Source organism: Chrysemys picta, chromosome 12, assembly GCF_011386835.1.
Source record: "Chrysemys picta bellii isolate R12L10 chromosome 12, ASM1138683v2, whole genome shotgun sequence".
Taxonomy (NCBI): Eukaryota; Metazoa; Chordata; order Testudines; family Emydidae; genus Chrysemys; species Chrysemys picta.
The window spans coordinates 4659832-4681893 of NC_088802.1; the positions used below are offsets into that span (position 1 = coordinate 4659832).

General features: G+C 51.5%; 1 protein-coding gene across 1 annotated transcript; it reads left to right on the forward strand.

Moving 5' to 3' along the window:
- Nucleotides 1–3779: 3779 nt before the first annotated feature.
- On the forward strand, nucleotides 3780–16904 carry LOC101941085 (L-amino-acid oxidase-like). The gene is made up of 7 exons (XM_024112652.3): nucleotides 3780–3883; nucleotides 7514–7737; nucleotides 9341–9447; nucleotides 10068–10269; nucleotides 12778–12831; nucleotides 14988–15118; nucleotides 16017–16904. Exons 1-7 carry the CDS (start codon nucleotides 3871–3873, stop codon nucleotides 16810–16812), a joined length of 1527 nt encoding a protein of 508 aa, XP_023968420.2. The 5' UTR covers nucleotides 3780–3870; the 3' UTR covers nucleotides 16813–16904.
- Nucleotides 16905–22062: the final 5158 nt, after the last annotated feature.

The window sequence follows — 22062 nt, forward strand, 5'->3', positions numbered from 1 at the left end:
CCGGAGCCGGGGCGTGTGCCGGGGTCGGGGAGCTGGGGAGTGCGCCGGGGTCGGGGAGCCGGGCTGGGAGCCGGGGTCGGGGAGCCGGGGCGTGCGCCGGGGTCGGGGAGCCGGGCTGGGAGCCGGGGTCGGGGAGCCGGGGCGTGCGCTGGGGTCGGGGAGCCGGGACCGGGGAGCCGGGGCATGTGCCGGGGTTGGGGAGCCGGGGAGTGCGCCGGGGTCGGGGAGCCGGGGCCGGGAGCCGGGGAGTGCGCCGGGGTCGGGGAGCCGGGGTCGGGGAGCCGGGGAGTGCGCCGGGGTCGGGGAGCCGGGGTCGGGGAGCCGGGGCGTGCGCCGGGGTCGGGGAGCCGGGGTCGGGGAGCCGGGCTGGGAGCCGGGGTCGGGGAGCCGGGGAGTGCGCCGGGGTCGGGGAGCCGGGGCCGGGAGCCGGGGAGCGCGCCGGGGTCCGGAAGCCGGGGAGTGCGCCGGGGTCCGGGAGCCGGGGTCGGGGAGCCGGGGGGTGCGCCGGGCCGGGAGCCGGGGTCGGGGAGCCGGGGGGTGCGCCGGGCCCGCGGGGCTGGGAGCCGGGGGGTGGTCGGTCGGGGCCGGCACCCCAGGGCCCGAGCCGACCCAGGCTGGAGCCGTGGGGGGACCAGCCTGTGCCGCGCCTCCTCCCCCCCCACCTTACCTGCTTCAGGCTTTCCGCGAATTAAATGTTCGCGGGAAGCAGGGGAGGGGGCGGAGACTTTGGGAGGGGGCGGAGTTGGGGCGGGGCTGGGGGCGGGGCTGGGGGCGGGGCCGGGCCCCCGGGGAGTGTCCTCCATTTGGAGGCACAAAATATGGTAACCCTATATGACTGCATTGTATATTCCACACAAAACACAGTTTCGGGACAGCCAAAACTCTTCATGAAATCACCAAATTGTTTAGGCCAAACAATAAAATTGGGAGCTAGATTCTCCAGGGGACTAAGGCACCATTTACTAAACCCCTGTTGGAGGCGGGGGTGCCAGGGCCCCCATTGATACCCAGTGGTTGGGGCACTCACCCGGCATGTGGGAGGTGTGGCTCTATAAGTCTCTACAGAGGAAGAAGGATTCTGAGAGCAGACGGCTCTTTACTCTCAGAGTCGCAGACAAAGGGCAAAAGAGATTCAGCGGCGGGAGATTGAAGCAAAACAAATTCAAACAGGAAATAAGGCCCAGTGTTTTCGCAGGGTGGGTGATTAACCAGTGGAGCCGCTTCCCCCAGGACGAGGTGGATTCTCCCTCATGTGGAGTCTTTGCCCCAACGCTGGATTGGTCTTTCTAGAAAACACAGTCTGGTTCAAGCACACGTCACAGGCCTGATGGCTGAGTCACTTGGTGAGATTCTTTGGTCTGTGTGTTGCAGGTCAGGCTAGATGAACAACACTGGTCCCTTCGACCTTTAACATCTATGAATCTATAAAATCTATGAGCTTATGGAAGTACAACCCTGTATAGTCAGTTAGTCAGTCTTCATCTTTCATATGGCTTCTTTCATATAGTTAGTCAGTTTCCCAGTTTTGTGTGGGTCTTTCACACAGTGGCAGGGGAGAATCCCATTGAAAAACATAGCGAACGGTTGGAAAATGAGATGTGTATTCAAAAGCAGGGGTAGGGACCGACATTGGTTCGATCTCATTTTCTCATATTGCAATAACCTCTTGTTGTGAGATGACTAACCCTTAACGGTGTCTTCAGATCTGCCTCAGCCCTGCCAGGGAGACCCCCAAGCCCAGCTCAGAGCCTGACCTAGCCATGGGTGTGTGAGATAACTGGCAGCTGGAGGATCACTGCAGTTGGTGATGGTTGGTCTCTCTCTGGGGAGCAGTGTGCCATGTGATGTTGTACCAGATTGAAAGGTGACCATGGGACACCGGTGGGTCTGTCCTCCTACAGGAGTAATGCCCTTGGGGATCCATTCTCCCAAGGTTTCGTTGTGAGCTCAGCATTTTCAAATAAGCTCACCAGGGCTCACCCTAGCATGGGCGCTGGGAGAGGATTCACCCTTCAGCCCCACGAAGGCGGCTCTGCTCTGGTCACAAGTTCACAGCAACCTCGGCTCAGAACTGGTGCCCTCGGGAAAAGCTCAGTCCGGCCTTTATACCGTTCAGGGCTCTCCAATCTGGAGTTCCCAGGGGCAGATAATCAGCCAACAATGGGGCTTTTCTCCCCTGGGCCTGGCTTCACAAGGTCTCCCAGGTACCACCTAGGAACCCCCCTACACACGGTACTGTCCCACACCGATGTTTGACTTTCCGAACATTTCCCTGAGATTAGTTCACCTCCCTGAACAGTTACATACAGCCCGACAATAACACACCAACAACTGCATTTTACAGCTAAAGCCCCCCGAAGGTATGAAACTGAGTTCAATGAGGTTTAATTTAATTCAGGATGGTTAATCCAGGATATGACAGAAAACTGCCCTTTGTCACAGCTCTTGGATTACGGGGCCTTAACAAAGTGCAAGTCCTGTGGGCAGGGTCGGGGGGGGGGGGCGGAGGAGTCATTCTCTGACCCTCTGCTGAAGCCCCTGGCGTCTGTATCCTCCTGCAAGCTGCGAGCCCTGGCTCATAGAAACACCACATTCTACAAGCCATTACCCTCTGATCCCACAGCGGGTTACCAAAGGAAACTCCACCATCTGCTCAAGAAACTCCCTGAAAAAGCACAAGAACAAATCTGCACAGACACACCCCTTGGAGCCCCGACCAGGGGTAGTCTATCTGCTACCCACGATCCATAAACCTGGAAATCCTGGACACCCCATCATCTCAGACATTGGCACCCTGACAGCAGGGTTGTCTGGCTATGTAGACTCTCTCCTCAGGCCTTATGCTACCAGCACGCCTAGCTAAAAGTTGCAATTATTCAACAAAAAAACTTCAAAAACAGACTCCAACGAGAAACAGCAGAACTAGAATTAATCTACAAACTGGACACTATTAAATTAGGCTTGAATAAAGACTGGGAGTGGATGGGTCATTACACTAACTAAAAGCTGTTTCCCCATGTTAATTTTCCCCCTACTGTTACTCACACCTTCTCATCAACTGTTTGAAATGGGCCGTCCTGATTATCACTACAAAAGTTTTTTTCCCTCTTGCTGATAATAGCCCATCTTAATCGATTGGTCTGGCAACCCCCATTTGTTCATGTTCTCTGTATATATATATCTTCCTACTGTATTTTCCACTACATGCATCTGATGAAGTGCGCTTTAGCCCATGAAAGCTTATGCTCAAATAAATGTGTTAGTCTCTAAGGTGCCACAAGTACTCCTGTTCTTTCCACAAATGAAATAAAATTTCAAATGTTTTGAAACCCAGGAAATACAGATTTCAACTTGTGCCTCCCAAACAAAGCACCCACTCATTGGGCCAGAGAAAGAAAACAAGCCTGAGAATGACTCCGTTGCCGAGTGGTTGAAGCATTGACATGGGAGACCCAGCATCCAGTCCCTCTGTGCCAATGACTTTTTAAATTATTTTTTCCCCACAGGGGAACAGCTTCAACAGGAGAGAGGATATGGGCTCATGAGGATATGGAGGGAATTTTGGGGTGGTTTCCAGGAAAGAAGAGGAGGCTGCCAGATTCAGCAGGGAATGGAAGAAGATAGATGGGCCAGAGTCTACTAAGACCACAGTTCCTTTGTTCCCAGGTCCTATGTGCCTGGATGGAGCTGACCCAACTCAGAGTAACCTGCAGGCTATGAGCACATCACAGGAGGAGGTCCTATAAGACCATGTGACAGTTTCTCTAGGCACAGAGTCAGCAGTTCCTGCTAGGATATTTATCAGTAGGTCTATATAAAAGGTGGGTATAAAATAAGAGGGTAACTGGATGACTCCACCCACCATCTGAAATGGACAGGTTCTGTGAGTGAAACTTCTCTTTGAGCTTTTTCAGTGCAATGGAATAGACTGTTCCTTTGGGCACATGTTACTGTAGCAATGGGCTTTCGTGTTTCACATCTTTCTCTCTCTCTTATAATCTTTCTCTGTTTGTCTTTTTCTTCCTCATTTTCAATTGAGCTTCTCCCGGAATCGTCTACTCCTCTTTCAGTGTGAATATAGGAGGAAACAAACACCAGTGTGGTATTTTCGGTTGCGCTTGGCCGCAGTGACACAGTAAATCAATTGTACTGTGGGATGCAGGTGAAGCAGCTCTGAACTTTCCGCGGCTGTGGCTCGGTGATTAGATTCAGTTAAAATGTTAAGAGAACAAATGATCTGTTCACCGAGTGAAGGGACACCAGTGTTGTAAGTCAGGGCTGGACATATTTATTTCAATTCACCAGCAAAGCCTTTGAGATTTTAAATACATTTACTCCAAAATCAAAGTACTGATGCTGCTGAAGTTCTTGCAGAGGTTCTGAGGTAACCCCTGAGTTACCATGACAAGGGGGCTCCCAAATGCAGGCTGTTTTTCCTCACGGTATATGTTAGTTGCTCTGTTTATTTCTTGTCCAGTGTCCATTTGGAAATGTGGGTGGAAGAGAAATGAAGATTTTATTATGATTATTTATGTATTTATGTATTTATTTATTTATTATACCTTGGCTGACTGTTTTCACCTGCAACTGTTACAGTTAAATTGTACGGTGTATTTCACAGTCCTGTATTAACCTGCATTTAAAGGTCATGACCTATGAAGGACGATTGAAAACATTGGGTTTGTTTAGTCTGGAGAAGAGAAGACTGAGAGGGGACATAACAGTTTTCAAGTACATAAAAGGCTGTTACAAGGAGGAGGGAGAAAAATTGTTGTTCTTAACTGACAAGAAGCAATGGGCTTAAATTGCAGCAAGGGAGATTTAGGTTGGACATTAGGAAAAACTTCCTAACTGTCAGGGTGGTTAAGCACTGGAATAAATTGCCCAGGGAGGCTGTGGAATCTCCATCATCGGGGATTTTAAAGAGCAGATTAGACAAACACCTGTCAGGGATGGTCTAGATAATACTTAGTCCTGCCATGAGTGCAGGGGACAGGACTAGATGACCTCTTGAGGTCCCTTCCAACCGTGATATTCTATGATTAATGCTGGCCCTGCCTTTTATATGCAGGAAAACAGTTGTTGTGGCATAGGTGGGCTGGGGAGTTTTTATAGCACGTCAGGGGGGCCTCAGAAAGAAAAAAGGCTGAGAAGCCTTGTGCTAAAGGATTCTGTGGTCCTGGGATCAGACATTTGACGGTGTCATGGATGGAAGGTCAGGCCACTCCTATGGACAAAATAGGCCAATAAAAGACATGAGGAAAACTGAAGCACAGTTACCTCAATGTCACACACGGCCACAATTGGGTGTGGTGCACTGGTGCCAGAAACAGGAGGGACAGGAGTCCATGCCCCTCCCCCCCCACACACACACATTTTAACAAAAGAAACATATGTGCTGTGGGAATAACATGATCATGCTGCTAAATCTACTTCAGTGTCATTGCAAAAAAATAAGCATGGTGGCAATCCTCCAGTCCATGCTTCCCGGTGGCAATATCAGCCTAGCACATCTGAAGAGTAAGGAGAACATAATAATGGTCAAGAGTATCGATGGCGTTAACCCAGTCCTTCCTGGTTTTGCTTTTTGCTAATCGTTCCAACACTGTCATTAAAAATACATTACGTGGGTGTTTATGGCTGTGGTGACCCTGTACCATTTTTGGTTTCATGGGATAGTTATTTAGAACATAAGAACAGCCAGACTGGGTCAGACCAAAGGTCCATCTAGCCCAGTATCCTGTCTTCTGACAGTGGCCAATGCCAGGTGCCCCAGAGGGAATGAACAGAACAGGTCATCATCAACGGATCCATTCCCTGTCGTTCATTCCCAGCTTCTGGCAAACAGAGGCTAAGGACACCATCCCTGCCCATCCTGGCTAATAGCCATTGATGGACCGATCCTCCATGAATTTATCTAGTTCTTTTTTGAACCCTGTTATAGTTTTGGCCTTCACAACATCCTCTGGCAAAGAGGACCACAAGTTAACAGTGAGTTGTATGAAGAAATATTTCCTTTTGTTTGTTTGAAACCTGCTGCCTATTAATTTCATTTGGTGACCCCTAGTTCTTGTGTTATTAAAAGGCGTATCCGGATTTGTTACTGGATGTAGCCCTGTGTCCACACCCTCCACACTATGGTAATCATTTTTGTACCAAGTATGTTTTGTAAGGTATCAATCAAAAACTCATAATCTGATGATTAATATTGTTCTGATAACATATGTGTGGCAACATTGTCATGCAGTGATAAGATTCCACTGTATGGTGTTATTAACTCATGTCCCAAACTGAGGTTGGCAAACAGCTCTGTCTCAAACAGAGGATTGTGTTCGCTGCTTAATTTGCATTGAAGCAGTCAAGAGAGTCATCAGGCAGGAAAGGGAGATAAAGGAAACTCAAAAGGGTGAGAAAAAAGCAGCAGGGAACATCCTTCCATGTAGACCTTTCGTCTCCTGGTGGGGCTGGACACCATTAGAAACTCAAGATAGGGGTTTGGTTAGGTCCAAGAGGGCTGGTGGATGCTCAGGATGGAGTTATAGCCCAGATTAATATCTCCTTTCATCTGCTTTTGCTGAGCAGAGTCACCATTGCTGTGAAATGTGGGACCTCCACGCCTTTGTCACCTTCAGTTTAGACCAGTCAGAAACTGATACTAGCAGAAAATGTGGGTGCTCATTTGGAAGGAGCTTTCCATAATAATCTTGCTTTGAAATCTTCACTGTCCGCCTGCGAACTTCCAGACAGAGTTTCGAGTATTGATTTGAATTTTAAAGCTTTAAGGAGTTAGGGGACTGGTGACCTCACGCACCACGTATTTCTTTGTGTGATCCTCCTGTAACCACACTCCACAGGATACAGAGCTCCTTCGCGGTCATCGAGAGAGGGAATCACAGCTTTCCATTTTGAAAAACAAAAAGCTTATCTCGAATTGTGGAAAGCAAAAGCAGAACTGAGGTTTTTTTAATGGCATAAAGCAGAGACTCTTGTTAGGTTCCTCAATTCACCTCATGATGTTAAATCTTGAAGACCTTGTTCAGTCACATTGTCCACGGTACATGAATTTTTCCTGCACCATTCCCTCAGGTGATGACTGGCCCCTAAAATCATCACATCCCTGTGGCATTCACAGCTCTAAGTCAATCTGTGGGGCCCACGACCCTCAGTGGTAGACTGGGTGGTGGCCATGTGTGGTACCAGCCACTGACAGAAGGCAGGATACTGGGCTAGAGGGACCATTGGTCTGACCCAGTATGGCCGTTCTTATATTTTACAGTTTATAAGAATGCATGAACTGTGAGAGGATTTGAGAACTGACTTCCCTTCTCTGGGTTATACGTTGATTGTATTGGATCGTAATAACATTCCTGGTTTGTTGATATAAGCGAGCTCTGCATTTGCGGTTGTTAGCCTCTTCCTAGAGATGAGGAGTAGCATGTCAGTGATGATACTGAGCTGTCTGAGAGAGTGAGTTTGCTTCAACGTGGGTGTTTTCTTTGCATCTCTGTTCTAGTATTTCTTCAGCTCTTCCTCCTTGTAGCAGTCCTGAGCTCGGAGGGTCTCTCGCGCAAACCGAAGGAGTGGGAAAAATGCTTTATTGACTCGGACTACGAAGAACTGGTGGATATTGCCAAAAATGGGCTGGGAAAAGCGTGTCGTTCAAAGAAGGTGGTGATTGTCGGGGCAGGAATCAGTGGACTCACTGCTGCCAAACTGCTGAAAGAAGCTGGTTGCCAGGTAACGCTAATGCCCGAGAGGAGCCCGAGACAGGCCAGGGAGGCAGTGCTCCTCTAAAATGGTCTCATCGTTCCTTATGCATGGCGCCGGGGTGGGCAAACCTTCTGGGCCGAGGGCCACATGTGGGTGGGGAAATTGTATGCCGGGCCGGAGCAGGGGGTTGGGGTGTGGGAGGGAGTGCGGGGTGTGGGAGGGGGAGCGGTGTGCAGTAATGGGCTCACGGCAAGGGACTGGGGAGGAGGGGTGTGGGGTGTATGAGGGAGCTCAGGGAAGGGGGTTGGAGTGTAGGAGGGGTGCGGAGTTCAGGAGGGGGCTCAGGGCAGGAGTGCAGGAGGGGTGTGGACTGTGGGAGGGGGCTCAGGGCAGGGAGTTGGGGTGCAGGAGGGGTGTGCTACCCTTGCCACGCCTCCAGGTACCTCCCCCAAAGCTCCCATTGGCCGCGGTTCCCGTTCCCGGCCAATGGGAGCTGTGGGGGGCAGTGCCTGGAGGCGAGGGCAATGCACGGAGCCCTCTGCCCCCCCACCAGGGGGCCGCAGGGACGTGGTGCCAGCCGCTTCTGAGAGCAGCGCGGGGCCCATGGCGCCACGGGGGGCAATCCCGAGGGTTGAATCCAAAGCCCTGAGTGGCCAGATCTGGCCCGTGGGCCGTAGTTTGCCCACCCCGCCCCGTGATAGAGTAAACAATGCTGAAGAACAAAACGATCGGAACTTAAGTAAACTGGATGAATTGAGAAAGAAAGAAAGAAAGAAAGAAAGATAAATTGATTATTTTGATTTCCAGACAACATGTTCATTGCCTTGAAGTTAAGGTTATTTGTGAAATAATAGCATAGCTGTATGAAAAATAGTGCGGCAGCTAAAAAAATTCTAATCACTACCGTTTATGGAAATGGTGATTAGTTTAGTCAATGTTCCAAAAGACCAGTTTGCACATTTCTGACAAAATTCTCTACCTGTGAAAACTGATATTAACGATCCCGTAACAACTTTAACTTTCACTCTCACTCGTTTGTTTGTTTGTTTGTTTTGTTTTTCCATAGAAAGAGCGACTGTCTTGGGCCATTGGAAAGACCAAAACCCATTATCCCTATAGATTGCCTAAACATCCTCTACTCCCCCTCCTCAGAGCCACCCAAGAACTACAGCCCCTGAGTCTGGAAAAGTCAACAGACATAGCTTGTGTATTTATAGTTGAAGTGCTTAGTTGATGTTGTTGGTTTAAAACCTCCCTCACTGAAAATCTGGCATTAATAATGAATGGAAAAATTGCTATTACTATGAAAACTTCCATACTGGAATGTGTTCCTTGAGTACCCAATGCAGGAATACAGCCTGATTCTGGACGCATGCTTGAGAATGTGCTTAACTTTAAGCCTATGCTTAAGTCTTATGAAGTTGAAATTCAAGTTGAGCATATGTGTACCTGCTTTCCTGAATCAAGGCCTGTTTGCTTACATAGCATCTGAAATTACTTTGATAAAACATTAATGTTCTTCCTTTGATGGCCATTTACAAAAGAAAGGATGCGGGAGAAATCAAGCCCTACCTACAGCTACTAGGTACCAGCCAGGGATTGAAAATCATGACCTGCGCTTTGCCCCTAGGTCGTGATTCTGGAAGCCAGTAACCGCGTGGGAGGACGTATCTTGACCTATCGAGAAGAAGATTGGTACGCGGAGCTGGGAGCCATGCGTTTGCCAAGACACCATAGGTAATACACAGTTCGCCCTCTTCACCCGCCAACCTCGTTCAGAACTGTGGAAGCCCCGTTTTAAAGACTTTTATGATAATTCCAAGAAAAAAAATCGTTGAAGGCTTAAATTTGAGTAGGTTAAAATCTCCCCTTGCTTCCTTATGTGGACGAATTGCATTGCATCAAATAGTCAGTATGTGTGCATGGACTGAAATCTCTATGGAGCTGTATCTCTTCCTGCATAGATGGGATGGGATTGGGTGGGTGGAAGTGCAGAGTGGGAGGATGACAATCTACTCCACCAGCCAAAATGCCAAATGGCATTTTTTCAAAAGTAAATTGTTTAGTGCATTTGTTTGTTTCAATTTTAGCAAAATGTTTCATGACACATTTAACCAAAATTTTTATTATGAACATATTAATAATTGTTATTGAAATAGTTATCCACATTTTTCATCTACTGCAAAACAGGGTTGAATGTGGATTTGGTAAAATATGGATTTGGGGTCATATGACACACAAATAATGTCATTTACCTAGGTAGGATTGGGCCATTCATGCTCAGGACCATATATGAGCATGTAACATTCTCTCTCATTTGGGAATTTTTCTCTTTTTATTCCTTCTCTTTTCTTTAGGATTGTGCGTGAATTTATTACCAAATTCAGACTTAAACTGAACCCATTCTATAATACTAATGATAATGCCTGGTATTTGATTAACAACGTCAGGGCAAAATCTGGAGATGTTGACCGAAACCCTGATATCTTGCAATACCCTCTGCTTCCCGCAGAGAGGGGGAAATCTGCCAGTGAACTTTATGACCAGACACTGGATAAGGTATGTGTGTTGTGGAATGGACTCATGTACTGTAGGTAGGTCTTCACTTCAAAGTTAGATTTTGGTCCTAAACCCCGTCTCATCCACACACAAAACCATTTCGCTCAACTTAAGTGGTCCTTTCAACCCAGGCTAGCTGGCATGGCTTGAGGGCACAGGCGCCGGCTTCCTCCTTTCCCTGGGTGTGCTCAAACCCACCTCAACCCCTTCCCCCAAGGTCCCACCCCTGCTCCATCACAGGCTCCACCCCCAGCCCACCTCTTCCTGCCCCCACTCCGCCCCCACCCCACCTCTGCTGCATCTCTTCCCACCCAGTTCCGGCCCCTCTCTCAAGCGAGCCCTGTCCCCACTCCTCCCACCTCCCCAAGTGTCTCCTGCACGCCGTGGAACAGCTGACCACAGCAGGCCGGAGGCACTGGGAGGGCGGGGGAGGAGTCGATCAGCTGGACCCGCCAGAGGGCCAGAGGTGCTGGGGTGTAGGGGGTGGCAGCTGACTGCCGGTGGTTGCTAAGCACTCACTAATTTTTGTGGTGAGTGCTCCAGCTCTGAGCTAGTTGGCAACTCAGTGTGTGCAGTGAAGATGCAAGCTGAAACCCTTGAGTTCTGATAGTCCTCCAACGCCTTCCCACAATCCCCACCCCCGGGTGCCCAGACATACAAACAAGTTCTGGGAGGGAATCATCGAGGGGCTCAGCTTACTATGGTACAGAGAACCGTGGAAAATGGCCCCCGAAGCCCTAGCGATATACACATGGGGGAATGCGTCACCGGAGAGGGCGCGGTATCTCAGCTGCGAGGAACAGACCCCTGTTCAAATCCCCACTGCTGGGCAGACAGAGGGAAGACTTGCACCAGAGGTTTCTCCCATGCTCGGTGAGTACCCAACCCCCTGGGGAACGCTCTGAGGCTGGCGCTGTTGATGTCAGGACTCCAGGAGAGGCTGCACAGCTGAGATCCCCAAGCAGAGGCAGGCGTTGAACTCCCTGGGAGGGGGAGGGATAAGGACACACCCCTCTCTTTGGCATCTCCCTTTGGTCAGTTTACCTGGCTCAGCCTGCTGCCTTTGCGGATCCCATGTTTAGGGGCCGAACCTTTCTTCCTCCTCATTGCGTAGGGAGCCTGAGAATGTGACTGTGTGAATCCCGGTGATTTTCTAGGCACCTAAAAGTGAGGTGTCGAGAACGGAGCGCTGCGATGTCTATATCCATTTGTGAATCTAGCCTCCTGTGATATTTCCAAAAGATCAATGGGATTAACGACGCTTGGGTGCTTTGGAAAATGCCAGTAGATGCCTATCTGCCTATTTAAACAACTAAAGACACAGGAAAATCTGGTTCTCTTTTTCCCTTTATACTAGTGGGTCTCAAACTTTTGTACTGGTGACCCCTTTCACATCGCAAGCCTCTGAGTGTGACCCCCCCAATAAATTAAAAATACTTTTTTATATATTTAACACCATTATAAATGCTGGAGGCAAAGGGGGGGTTTGAGGTGGAGGCTGACAACTTGTGACCCCCCCATGTAATAACCTCGCAACCCCCTGAGGGGTCCCGACCCCCAGTTTGAGACCCCCTGCTTTAGGCTCTGTCTACAAGATGGATCTTACAGCTGCAGAGCTGTGCCGCTGTAAGGTCTCCTGTGTAGCTGCTCTACGCCGGCAGGAGAGAGCTCTCATAATGAAACCACCCCCAATGAGCTCTCCTGCCAACATGGCGCTGTCCACACCAGTGCTTTTGGTGGTGAAACTTTTATCGGTCAGGAGGGGTGTTTTTTCACACCACTGACGGACAAAAGTTTGACCAACAAAAGTGCTACTGTAGACATTGCCTTAAACTATTTATTTTATTGTTCAAAAAGTCTGAGCGAAAGCGGTTGAGTGAGTTGGAGAACTGCAGGGAAGGAAAACAAAACTTACTCCTCCTTATCCCCATTCACAGGCCCTGACTCAGTGAGTAGAAAAATTAAAAAAGTAGAAAAATTTAAAAAAGTAGAAAAATTAGTGGGTGCTTAGCACAGCACCAGCTCCCCTCTCCCCCCAGTGCCTCCTGCCCACCAGCAGCCCCATTGATCAACTCCTCCCCTTCCCTCCCAGCGCCTCCCACCTGCCTTGAACAGTTGTTCTGCGGCATGCAGGAGGCTCCTGGAGGGAGGGGGAGGAGTGGCAACGGGGCACGCTCAGGGGAGGGGGCGGAAAGAGGTGGGGCAGGGGTGGGAAGAGGCAGGGCAGTGGCAGGGGCTTGGTGGAAGGGGTGGAGTGGGGGCGAGGCCTGGGGCGGGGTGGGGGGCGAGTACCTCCCAGCTAAAGGAGAAGTCCGTGCCTATGTCCCCATTAAAAAGATCTTGTTAACAGCTCTTTCTCCGGAGCAGTCATTTCATGTCCTGCCTCCTTGGGCACATGCACTAGGATACCAGCCGTAAGTACGTGATCGCAAACAGGGAGAATAACCAATCTGCAAAGGCAGAGCTGCGATTGTGACACTAGTGACTGTTTTCTTCGTTGCTCCCCAGGTGACAACAGACTGCAGAGCTTTGAAAGAGAAATACGACTCATTTTCCATCAAGGTAATTGAAGACGCCATTCCAGTATCTTGTGCCTGATTTCCTAAAGCTTTCCTCCCACCAGCGAATGCAACTCCTTGTGGGACAGATTGTGCCATGTTCACACAGCCCATGGCAGGCGGTATTGCATCTGAATCCTCCTACGCCTCCTGGCTACGTGGAGGAAACACGCTTGCCTCATGGGGCCTTGCATGGTCCTCCGGGTTCTGCTTTGTGGAAGGGGGAGGGCAGGGCCACGCATCCACATCTTCTTTGCCTCTCCCTACCCAAGACATCGGGCTGTAGAAAGCAAATGTTCTCTGTGCTCCCATCTGCCCTGTCAAGTATCCAAGGGGGAGCTGTGTTAGTCTGGATCTGTAAAAAGCAACAGAGAGTCCTGTGGCACCTTTAAGACTAACAGATGTATTGGAGCATAAGCTTTCATGGGTGAATGCCCACTTCGTCGGATGCATCCATGGTTATTTCAATGTGATACCCTTCCTCTCTGTGCCTGCCCACCAGGGTGACCAGACAGCAAATGTGAAAAATCAGGATGGGGGTGGGGGGTAATAGGAGCCTATATAAGAAAAAGACCCAAAAATCGGGACTGTCCCTATAAAATTGGGACATCTGGTCACCCTACTGCCCACAAAGCTCCCTCCTCTGGGCTGTGCCGGTCGTAGCTTTGCCTTGCGGGCGGTTAACAGTACGTGAACCCCAGTCCCCGAGACTCATTCCCCTGGGATATCCGGTCCCTGCCACTGGCTACTCAGAAATCCCAGCTCCTCTGCAGTGTACCTCAGTTTACCAGTTTACTTTAGACCACCACTCCTGTAAACCACATAGCCCTGGTGAGCACTTAGAACGGAAGAAGGTTTGTTTGAGAAAGAAGAAGTATTTAACTAGAATCGAGAGAAAGTGATAGACGCAAATGGCTAGAACATAATAGCATAAAACACAAAGCTGGGTGTCCCCATCTCAATAGTTACCTTTCCAATATACTCAAGTCGGCTTCCCCTGCAGAGCTCAGGCTGTTGCAAAGTTGGTTGGATTCACCAGAACCAGCATCAAAACGTTCATGAAAGGCCCCTGCTCCTTAAGGCAGTGGTCCCCAAACTTTTGATGTCATGCTCCCCCTTACCCATAATGTAATCTATCTGCGCACACACACACACACACACACACCCCGGGAGCCAGGGCGGAGAGCAGGACCAGGGGCTGAGAACTGGGGATCAGGGTGAGAGCTGTGACTGGGGATCAGGGCCAGGAGCAGAGCCACCATCAGAGCTGGGACCATGGTTGGGAGCTGAGCTGCAGCCGGGAGCCGGGCTGCGGTCAGTGGCTGAGGCCAGGGCCGGGCCATGGTTGGGGGCCGGAAGCCAAAGCCAGGGCCTCAGCTGGGGTTGGCGCTGGGCTGGAGCAGAGATGGGGCAGAGTGGGGCTGGGTGGTGCGCCTTCCCTGCCCCCAATGGGGGCTGGGCTGGGCCCCATCAAGCCCCCTGAATGTTCCTCCATGCCCTGCTAGGGAGGGCCTGCCCCACAGTTTGGGGACCACTGCCTCATGGGGTTTTCTCAGCGAATGAATCCAGAATGCCTTCCCTGACACTCTATTTATACCGAAACAGGCTTTTGCCTTGATTCATAGCCAGGGCGATCTCCTGCCTGTTATAATGGTCTTTTTTGCTAATTTGTTCTGGGATGTGGCCAGGGTAGGGAAATGAACTTTGCACTATGTCCTGGCCGACTGGGGGAGGGGAACAGTCTGGTTTGAATGAGTTGTCACCTAGACACAGTACCCCGCTGACTAATTTTTACCCCAAGTCCACCAAGCATACGTTCAGTATAAACACTTTACTCCTTAAATATTACCCAGACATACATCTCGCCACGATTATGAATCTTGACAAGTTGTGAGCTGTCTGCAGATACCTCACATGTTACTCTTCATAGATAAATAGCTTGTAAACTGTGTTCGGTGTAGTCAGTTTGTCAGGTCTGAGCTGAGAGACGTTTGCAAAGAACAGGGGACTGTTTGCCAAAGGGGTCTCTGTGTCTCTATGGGTGTGACCTTTGGCTAACCCTTACGGGTACCGAATAATTCCTATGTTCATCTCTTCAGCTGTCATGTTTCAATGTGGCTGTGATATGCACTTTCTGCCCTTCCTCTCTTCCCCAACCAGGAATATTTGATTAAAGAAGGAAAATTAAGTAGAGGAGCCATTGACATGATTGGTGACGTGCTGAATTTAGATAGTAGTTTCCACCTGTCTTTTCTGTACTATCTCATGGACGATATTGCATTCAAAGACCGGTAAGAAGAAGAGTATCTTTAATTATTTGCTTTATATGGAGAAGAACATGTATCTATGGTAGGATCTGTCTACCTAGCCATCCATCTTCTGATACAATGAGATTGATAAGCAGTCAGATGTATCTCGTCCATCTCTCAGTGCAGCCAGTTGCCTTCTTTCAAGTAGGCACCGATGGCCTGAACTGTCACAGAGGGCAGGTGTTCATTACTATATTTCTCTAGCCATACAAGGCAGGGGGCACCTCCACAAGGGATGAGACGAACATTACGGAAAGTGTCTATCTCTGGCTTCTAATGGGGAGCGTTCCTGTGGAATTCAGTAATTAACTTCTGACTGAGAGTTGAGGGGGAGGGATAGCTCAGTGGTTTGAGCATTGACCTGCTAAACCCAGGATTGTGAGTTCAATCCTTGAGGGGGCCATTTAGGAACTGGGGTAAAAATCTATCTGGGGATTAGTCCTGCTCTGAGCAGGGGGTTGGACTAGATGATTTCTTGAGGTCTCTTCCAACCCTGATATTCTAAGAGTACCTGGAATAGTGATATTAGAGCATCACTCGGTTATACCAAGGGAACCCTTTGCTCAAATCCTACCCCGCCCCCAGGAGACACACCTAATTCGAAGGCAATCTTAGTAATTGTGCAGAATTCAGATCACGTAGAAGAGTGAAACTTTAACCAGAAAGCTGGTCTTAACTTTAATTACCGCAGACCTGGCACTTGCCTGTAATAAGAGGAGCCGGAATTGAAGTAGTCACTGGGGGAGGAGGGATTAGATCTTCAGCTAAGCAGCGTCTTACAGAGCCGCTTAGTATTTTTGTGATATTCACTCAGAGAACTATCGACAGAAGCTGTCATTCTTCTACCATCATCTCCTCCCACCCCCTGCCTTTCTTTCAGATTCGATGAGATCACGGGGGGATTCGATCAGCTCCCAGAGGCCTTCTACAAGTCTATGCATAGGGATATTCGATTTCAGTCCACAGTGGTGAAGATACTACAAGACAATGAAAAAGTGAGAGTGTTTTATCGCAGGCCACTCACACGGCTCCTCTCCTCAGAGACGGCCGACTACGTCCTTGTCGCAACCACAGCAAAAGCCGTACGGCTCATTAAATTTTCTCCACCTCTTTCCTCCAAGAAGACCCATGCCCTGCGCTCCCTCCGCTACTCAAGGGACGTGAAGATTTTTTTGGCCTGCAGGGAAAAGTTTTGGGAGAAGGATGGAATCTATAATGGGAGGTCAATCACTGATCGCCCATCCAGATTCATCTACTACCCCGGCCACAACTTCACCAGTGGAGTGGGGGTGATCCTGGCTTCCTACACTTGGGATGATGATGCTCAATTCTTCGTTCCCCTCAGTGATGAAAAGTGCGTCGATCTGGTACAGGAGGACCTGGCAGAAATCCACCAACTGCCCAAGACTTATATCCAGAACGTCTGTGATAAACATGTGATCAAGAAATGGGGCCTGGACAAATATGCGATGGGAGCCTATGTTTCATTAACCCCGTATCAGTTAGTCGACTACTCCAAAGCTTTGTTTCAGAACGAAGGGAGGGTCTATTTCGCAGGAGAATACACCGCTCACCCTCACGCCTGGATCGAGACGGCTATGAAAGCTGCCATGAGAGCAGCCAGGAGCATCCATGGCGCTGTCAGTGCATCACCCAGTGGCAACAGGAAGAGCTGAAGGAAAATGAACTGTAATAGATTTATGAGTGTTTGGTGGAGGTACAAACCCAGGGGGATTCTGATTGGAGAATTAAAAATTGCGCCACTGATCATTGAGAGTCCTTATTGTTGTGGTTGTGCTGGTGGTAGCGCCTCGCATAGGTGCTGACTCCGTGGGTGCTTCGGGGCTGGAGCACCCACGGGGAAAAATTGGTGGGTGCTGAGCACCCACCGACAGCTCCCCGTGGCCCCGCCCTGCCCCAGCTCACCTCCGCCTCCTCCCCTGAGCATGCTGCCGTATCCTGCTTCTCCCCACTCCCTTCCAGGCTTGCGCCGCCAAACAGCTGATTGGCGCAAGCCTGGGAGGGAGCGGGGGAGGAGGAGGAACGCGGCGTGCTTGGGGAAGAGGCGGGGCCAGGGCGGGAATTTGGGGAGGGATCCAATGGGGCAGGGAGGGGGAGGAGTCGGGGCAGGGCGGCGTTGGAGGCGGGAGGGTGCGAGCACCCACCGGTGCCAACAAAAGTTGGTGCCTGTGATGCTTCGGTGTCCCGCTGTGTGAGTCCCTTCAAAAAACCCAGAACAAAAAAGAGCGCATGCCTGCCTATGAGGGGGTGTTCAAACTCCACACTGGGCATCAAGGAACGAAGGGATTATTTTGGGCTCAGCCAGCCCCGTCCCACCACACCTGCAGCAAATGCTCCATCTGCTGGAGGCATTCAAAGGCAGGGAATTAGCTCACTTGGGTGGCAGAGCTGGAGGTGAGCAGACCTGCAGCCCACATCTCCAGCAGCACAGAGCAGGGGGAAGCCCAAGACTCTGACACAGCTGCCCACGCTGAGGTACCTTGGGCCAGTCCCATCGAAAGGGCAACGTCCGCCTCATCCAGGTTACAGTCACTTTGCTCGGCCTTCTGGTTTCTCCGCTGCTTTGCTGCAGATCCAGTGTCCCTTCCTGGAGCAGCCTGAACTGGCAATAACCTTGTGGCTCAGAAAAGCACATGGTCCTTCTCCCGCTATTGGAAACCTGCAACCGCAACAAATAATAATAAAAACCCGACACAGCTGTTAGAGCAGCTTCACCTAGCCGTGAAAATCCAGCCCCGCGCAATTCACCCCAGGTCACATGGCAAATCTATGGCAAAGCCAGGCACTGCACCCCCATTTCCCAAGTCAGCCCAGGCCTTAACCACAAGGCCAGTGTCCTGCTTTAAATATGATCTGCAACGTTTACGGAGTTAACAGAAGCAAAAGGGACCCACCCGTTGTTGAATTCGGTGCCACTGGTCCACATCCAGGGTTGGTCCGGTTCCCTCCAGAGGCCAATCCCATGGTCAAGGCGTGCTTTATAGCGCAGCAGTGGGCAGAAAACCCAAAGCCCCTTCCCTGAGGCCCTGCCCATGCCCCGCCCCTTCCCCAAGGCCCCACCCTGCTCACTCCATCCCCTTCCCCATCTGGCCGCCATACCATTTCACAACCCGGATGTGGCCCACGGGTCAAAAAGTTTGCCCACCCCTGCACTAGAGACTAAGAGATTTCCCCCCCGGCTATGCCAATGATGAGTGTGGCTAAAACAGACTGAGGCTTGCCCCAGAAGTAAAGGGGTTAGACCAGGGGTGGGCAAACTTTTTGGCCCGAGGGCCACATCAGGGATGTGAAACGGTATGGAGGCCTGGGTAGGGAAGGCTGTGCTTCCCCAAACAGCCTGGCCCCTGCCCCTATCTGCCCCCTCCCACTTCCTGCTCCCTGACTTCCCCCCTCAGAACCTCCGACCCATTCAAACCACCCCCCCCCCCGTTCCTTATCCCGTCACTGCCCCCTTCCCAGGACCAGCCCCCAACCCCATCCAACCCTTCCCCTGACCCCATCCACACCCTCACCCCCTGACAGCCCCCTAGGACCACACCCTTATCCAACCCCCCCCTCCCCGTCCCCTGATCGGCCCCCACCCCGAACCTCCATCCCATCCAACTACTCCCTGTCCTCTGGCTGCCCCCAGGACCCCCTTCCCCTTATCCAACCCCCCTGCTCCCTGCCCCCTTACCATGCCTCTCAGAGAGGCAGGACTGAGTTATTGGAAATCCTGGGAGGTGGGCGGGCGCAAGCCGCACAGCCCGGCAGGAGCAGCGGGTCAGAGCACTCCCCGCGTGGCTGTGGGGGAGGGGGAACAACAGGGGAAGGGCCAGGAGCTCACCTCCTTGGCCGGGAGCTCAGGGGCCAGGCAGGACAGTCCCGCAGTCCGGATGTGGCCCGCAGGCCGTAGTTTGCCCACCTCTGCTTTATTGGCCTCTCCGGATGTGGAGGCAACAGACCAGATTTCTTAACTCAGTCTCTTCCCCCTCTAGCAGGGGTTCACCTCCCTCAGACTTCTTGGGCCCAAAGGGGCTGTTCCCTGGGCAGGGCTCTCCCTGCCCCTCTCCTCTGTACCTGCGGGGTTCCCTCCTGGTACCCAACAGCATCTCTCCTGCTCTCCAGCAGCACATCCTCCTCCTACCACTCCTGGCATGCCCTAGACTGACTAAAGGGGAGGCTTTTAACCAGGTCCAGCCGGTCCTTGAGTGGCTCCAGGTGTCCCAATCAAACCTCCACTGGTTCTAGCAGGTTCTAGATTGCCTCCAGGTGTCTTAATTAACCTGGGGTAAACCTTGTTTGGTTACCAGGGAAACAGGGACTTGTTTAACCTGGGGCTAATATACCTGTTTTTTTGCTACTTTCTTGTAGCCATCTGCCCTGACCTCTAATTTTCCAATTCTAAACAAAGGTTTAATGTGCACACACCCTGCCTACTCCAGGGATAGGAACAGTGAGGGCTCCTCCTGGTGGTGAATCTGTTCATTGCCCTGACATGTTCATACGCAAATTTCTACAGAGAAAATTACAGAAGGGAAAAAATCCGACATGTCCATGCAGACGTTCCCCCGAGTGCAGGGTTAGCCCACGTATATCTCATTCTGCGTGGATCTAGCCTGGGCCTTCTGCCAGCAAACACTTAAGCAGCGCAGTGGCCTAAGTCTACACCTGTGAGCAGACCCCGTGACTGCAATGGGATGAATCATGTGCATAAAGGTACACACGGGCCGGGGGCAGGGCCATAGCTTTCACTGTCCCGAGTGCTGGGTCTCTCCAGACTTGCCCTGGGCGCTCCCTGCCTGGCTCCATGTCATGGTCAGGTTTTTCCTCACTAATATTTAGCTTAGTTCCTTCCCTGCCTTATTCCAGCCCAGCTCCTCCTGGCTGCCCCACACAATAATTACAGCCCAGGGTTTTTGGAGCTACTGGTGATTTTGGCCCCCACGGTTTTTGGGTCCCGGCTGAAGGTGCTTTGACAGGGGCTGGTTTGCAGAGGGCGGGTTCACGGGGTTTTTCTGACAATCAGGCCCCTTTAAGGCAGTGCAAATTGGGCTCCCCATATCCTTGATCCCTTCGGAAATTCTCAGCCCCAGTTCCGGCCAGGTCAGATTCCTACCGGCCCTCGCTGCTACAGTCCAGCGCAGGGATGTTACAGCCAGCAAACAGTGCCCTGGCTCAGGCCTCTCAACATAACGGGATGGAGCCATTCAGCATCCTAGGAGCAGACAGCTCAGAAAGTGAAGCCACATGTGTCTGAAGGCCCGGGAAAGCCACAAAGGGTGTGCAGCGTTATAACAGTACACGTCAAAACCCATCAGGAGTTTGGATGCGGGTCGGTCTCTCCTGCTTCGGGACATGAGCTAGGGTTACCATATCTAATAAATAAAAAAAGAGGACCCTCCACGGGCCCTGGCCCCGCCCCTTTCCCCACCCCTAGCCCCGCCCCAACTCCGCCCCTTCCCCGCCCTAACTCCACCCCCTCCTCCCTCCCACTCCCAGCCAGGGGGAAAGGGCTGCCCCAGCGCTACCGGCTTCACGGTTTGCCGGGCAGCCCCCAGATCCTGCGCCCCCAGCCGGCGCTTCCCCAGCACAGCTGGAGCCCGGGAGGGGAAGCGCCCAGCCGGGGGCGCAGGGTCTGGAGGCTGCCCAGCAAACTGTGAAGCCGGTAGCACTCGGGCTTTGGGCAGCCCCTATGCCTCCGGACCCTGCGCCTCCGGCCGGGCACTTCCCCTCCCGGGCTCCGGCGGCGCAGGGTCCAGAGGCACGGGGGCTGCCCGAAGCCGGTAGCTCTGCTCCTCCCCGACTCTTCGGCTCTGTTTAAGAGCCAAGCTGCGCGAGCGCTTCCGGCTTCGGGCAGCCCCCTTGCCTCCAGACCCTGCGCCGCCGGAGCCCGGGAGGGGAAGTGCCCAGCCAGCGGCTGGGGTCCAGAGGCAAGGGGGCTGCCTGAAGCCCATAGCGCTCGGGCAGCTCGGCTCTTAAACAGAGCCGAAGAGTCAGGGGAGGAGCAGAGCCGCCATTTTCCCGGACATGTTCGGCTTTTTGGCAATTCCCCCCGGATGGGGGTTTGACTGCCGAAAAGCCGGACATGTCCAGGAAAAAGAGGATGTATGGTAACCCTACATGAGCCCCGACCTCTAACTCCCCGGGGGGCGGGGAAACGTGTCCCCAGTGGGCAGATTGTTCCACAGCTGCCTCATGCGGTGTTAACGACACCTTGCTTTGGACGGGCTGATGCTAGTCAGTGCTGGAGACGGGATACAGGGGGAGATGGGCCCTTGGTCTGATCCAGTCTGGCAGTGCCTGTGTTCTTATCTGTCCTGGCCCCTCAGTCAGGATCCTGGCCCCATTGTGCTGGGAGCTGTACATACACATAGTTCACAGACAGTCCCTCCGCCAAACAGCTGACAATTTAAATACCATGAGGGGGGTATTAACTAGAGATGATCAAAATGGGTCAACTGAAAATTTTTCTTCCCTCGCCAAAAATCAGGTTTCATCAAAATTGAGATTTTTCATGGTACAATGTTGATTTGATTTTTTTCAATCAATTTTCCATGGGAAAATTTAAAGTGAACATTTTCATTTTGATTGTATTGTTATTTATTATTTCCATCTTTCAGTTACGTATTTTGGGGTCCTCTGCTTTTTTATGACAGAAAATGGAGAAAACTCACGCTTCAGTGAGTTGAAATTTTTTCAACAGAGTAAGAAAGTGGAGACTTTTTGAGCTTCCAACTTCTTCTCTGTTAAGAGAATACAATATATTTAAATACTGAACTCCGGTTTGCCAGAATCTGGGAATGGGCAACAGGGGATGGATCACTTGGTGATCACCTGTCTGTTCACTCCCTCTGCAGCACCTGGCACCACCCACTGTCGGAGACAGGATACTGGGCTAGATGGACCTTTGGGCTGACCCAGTC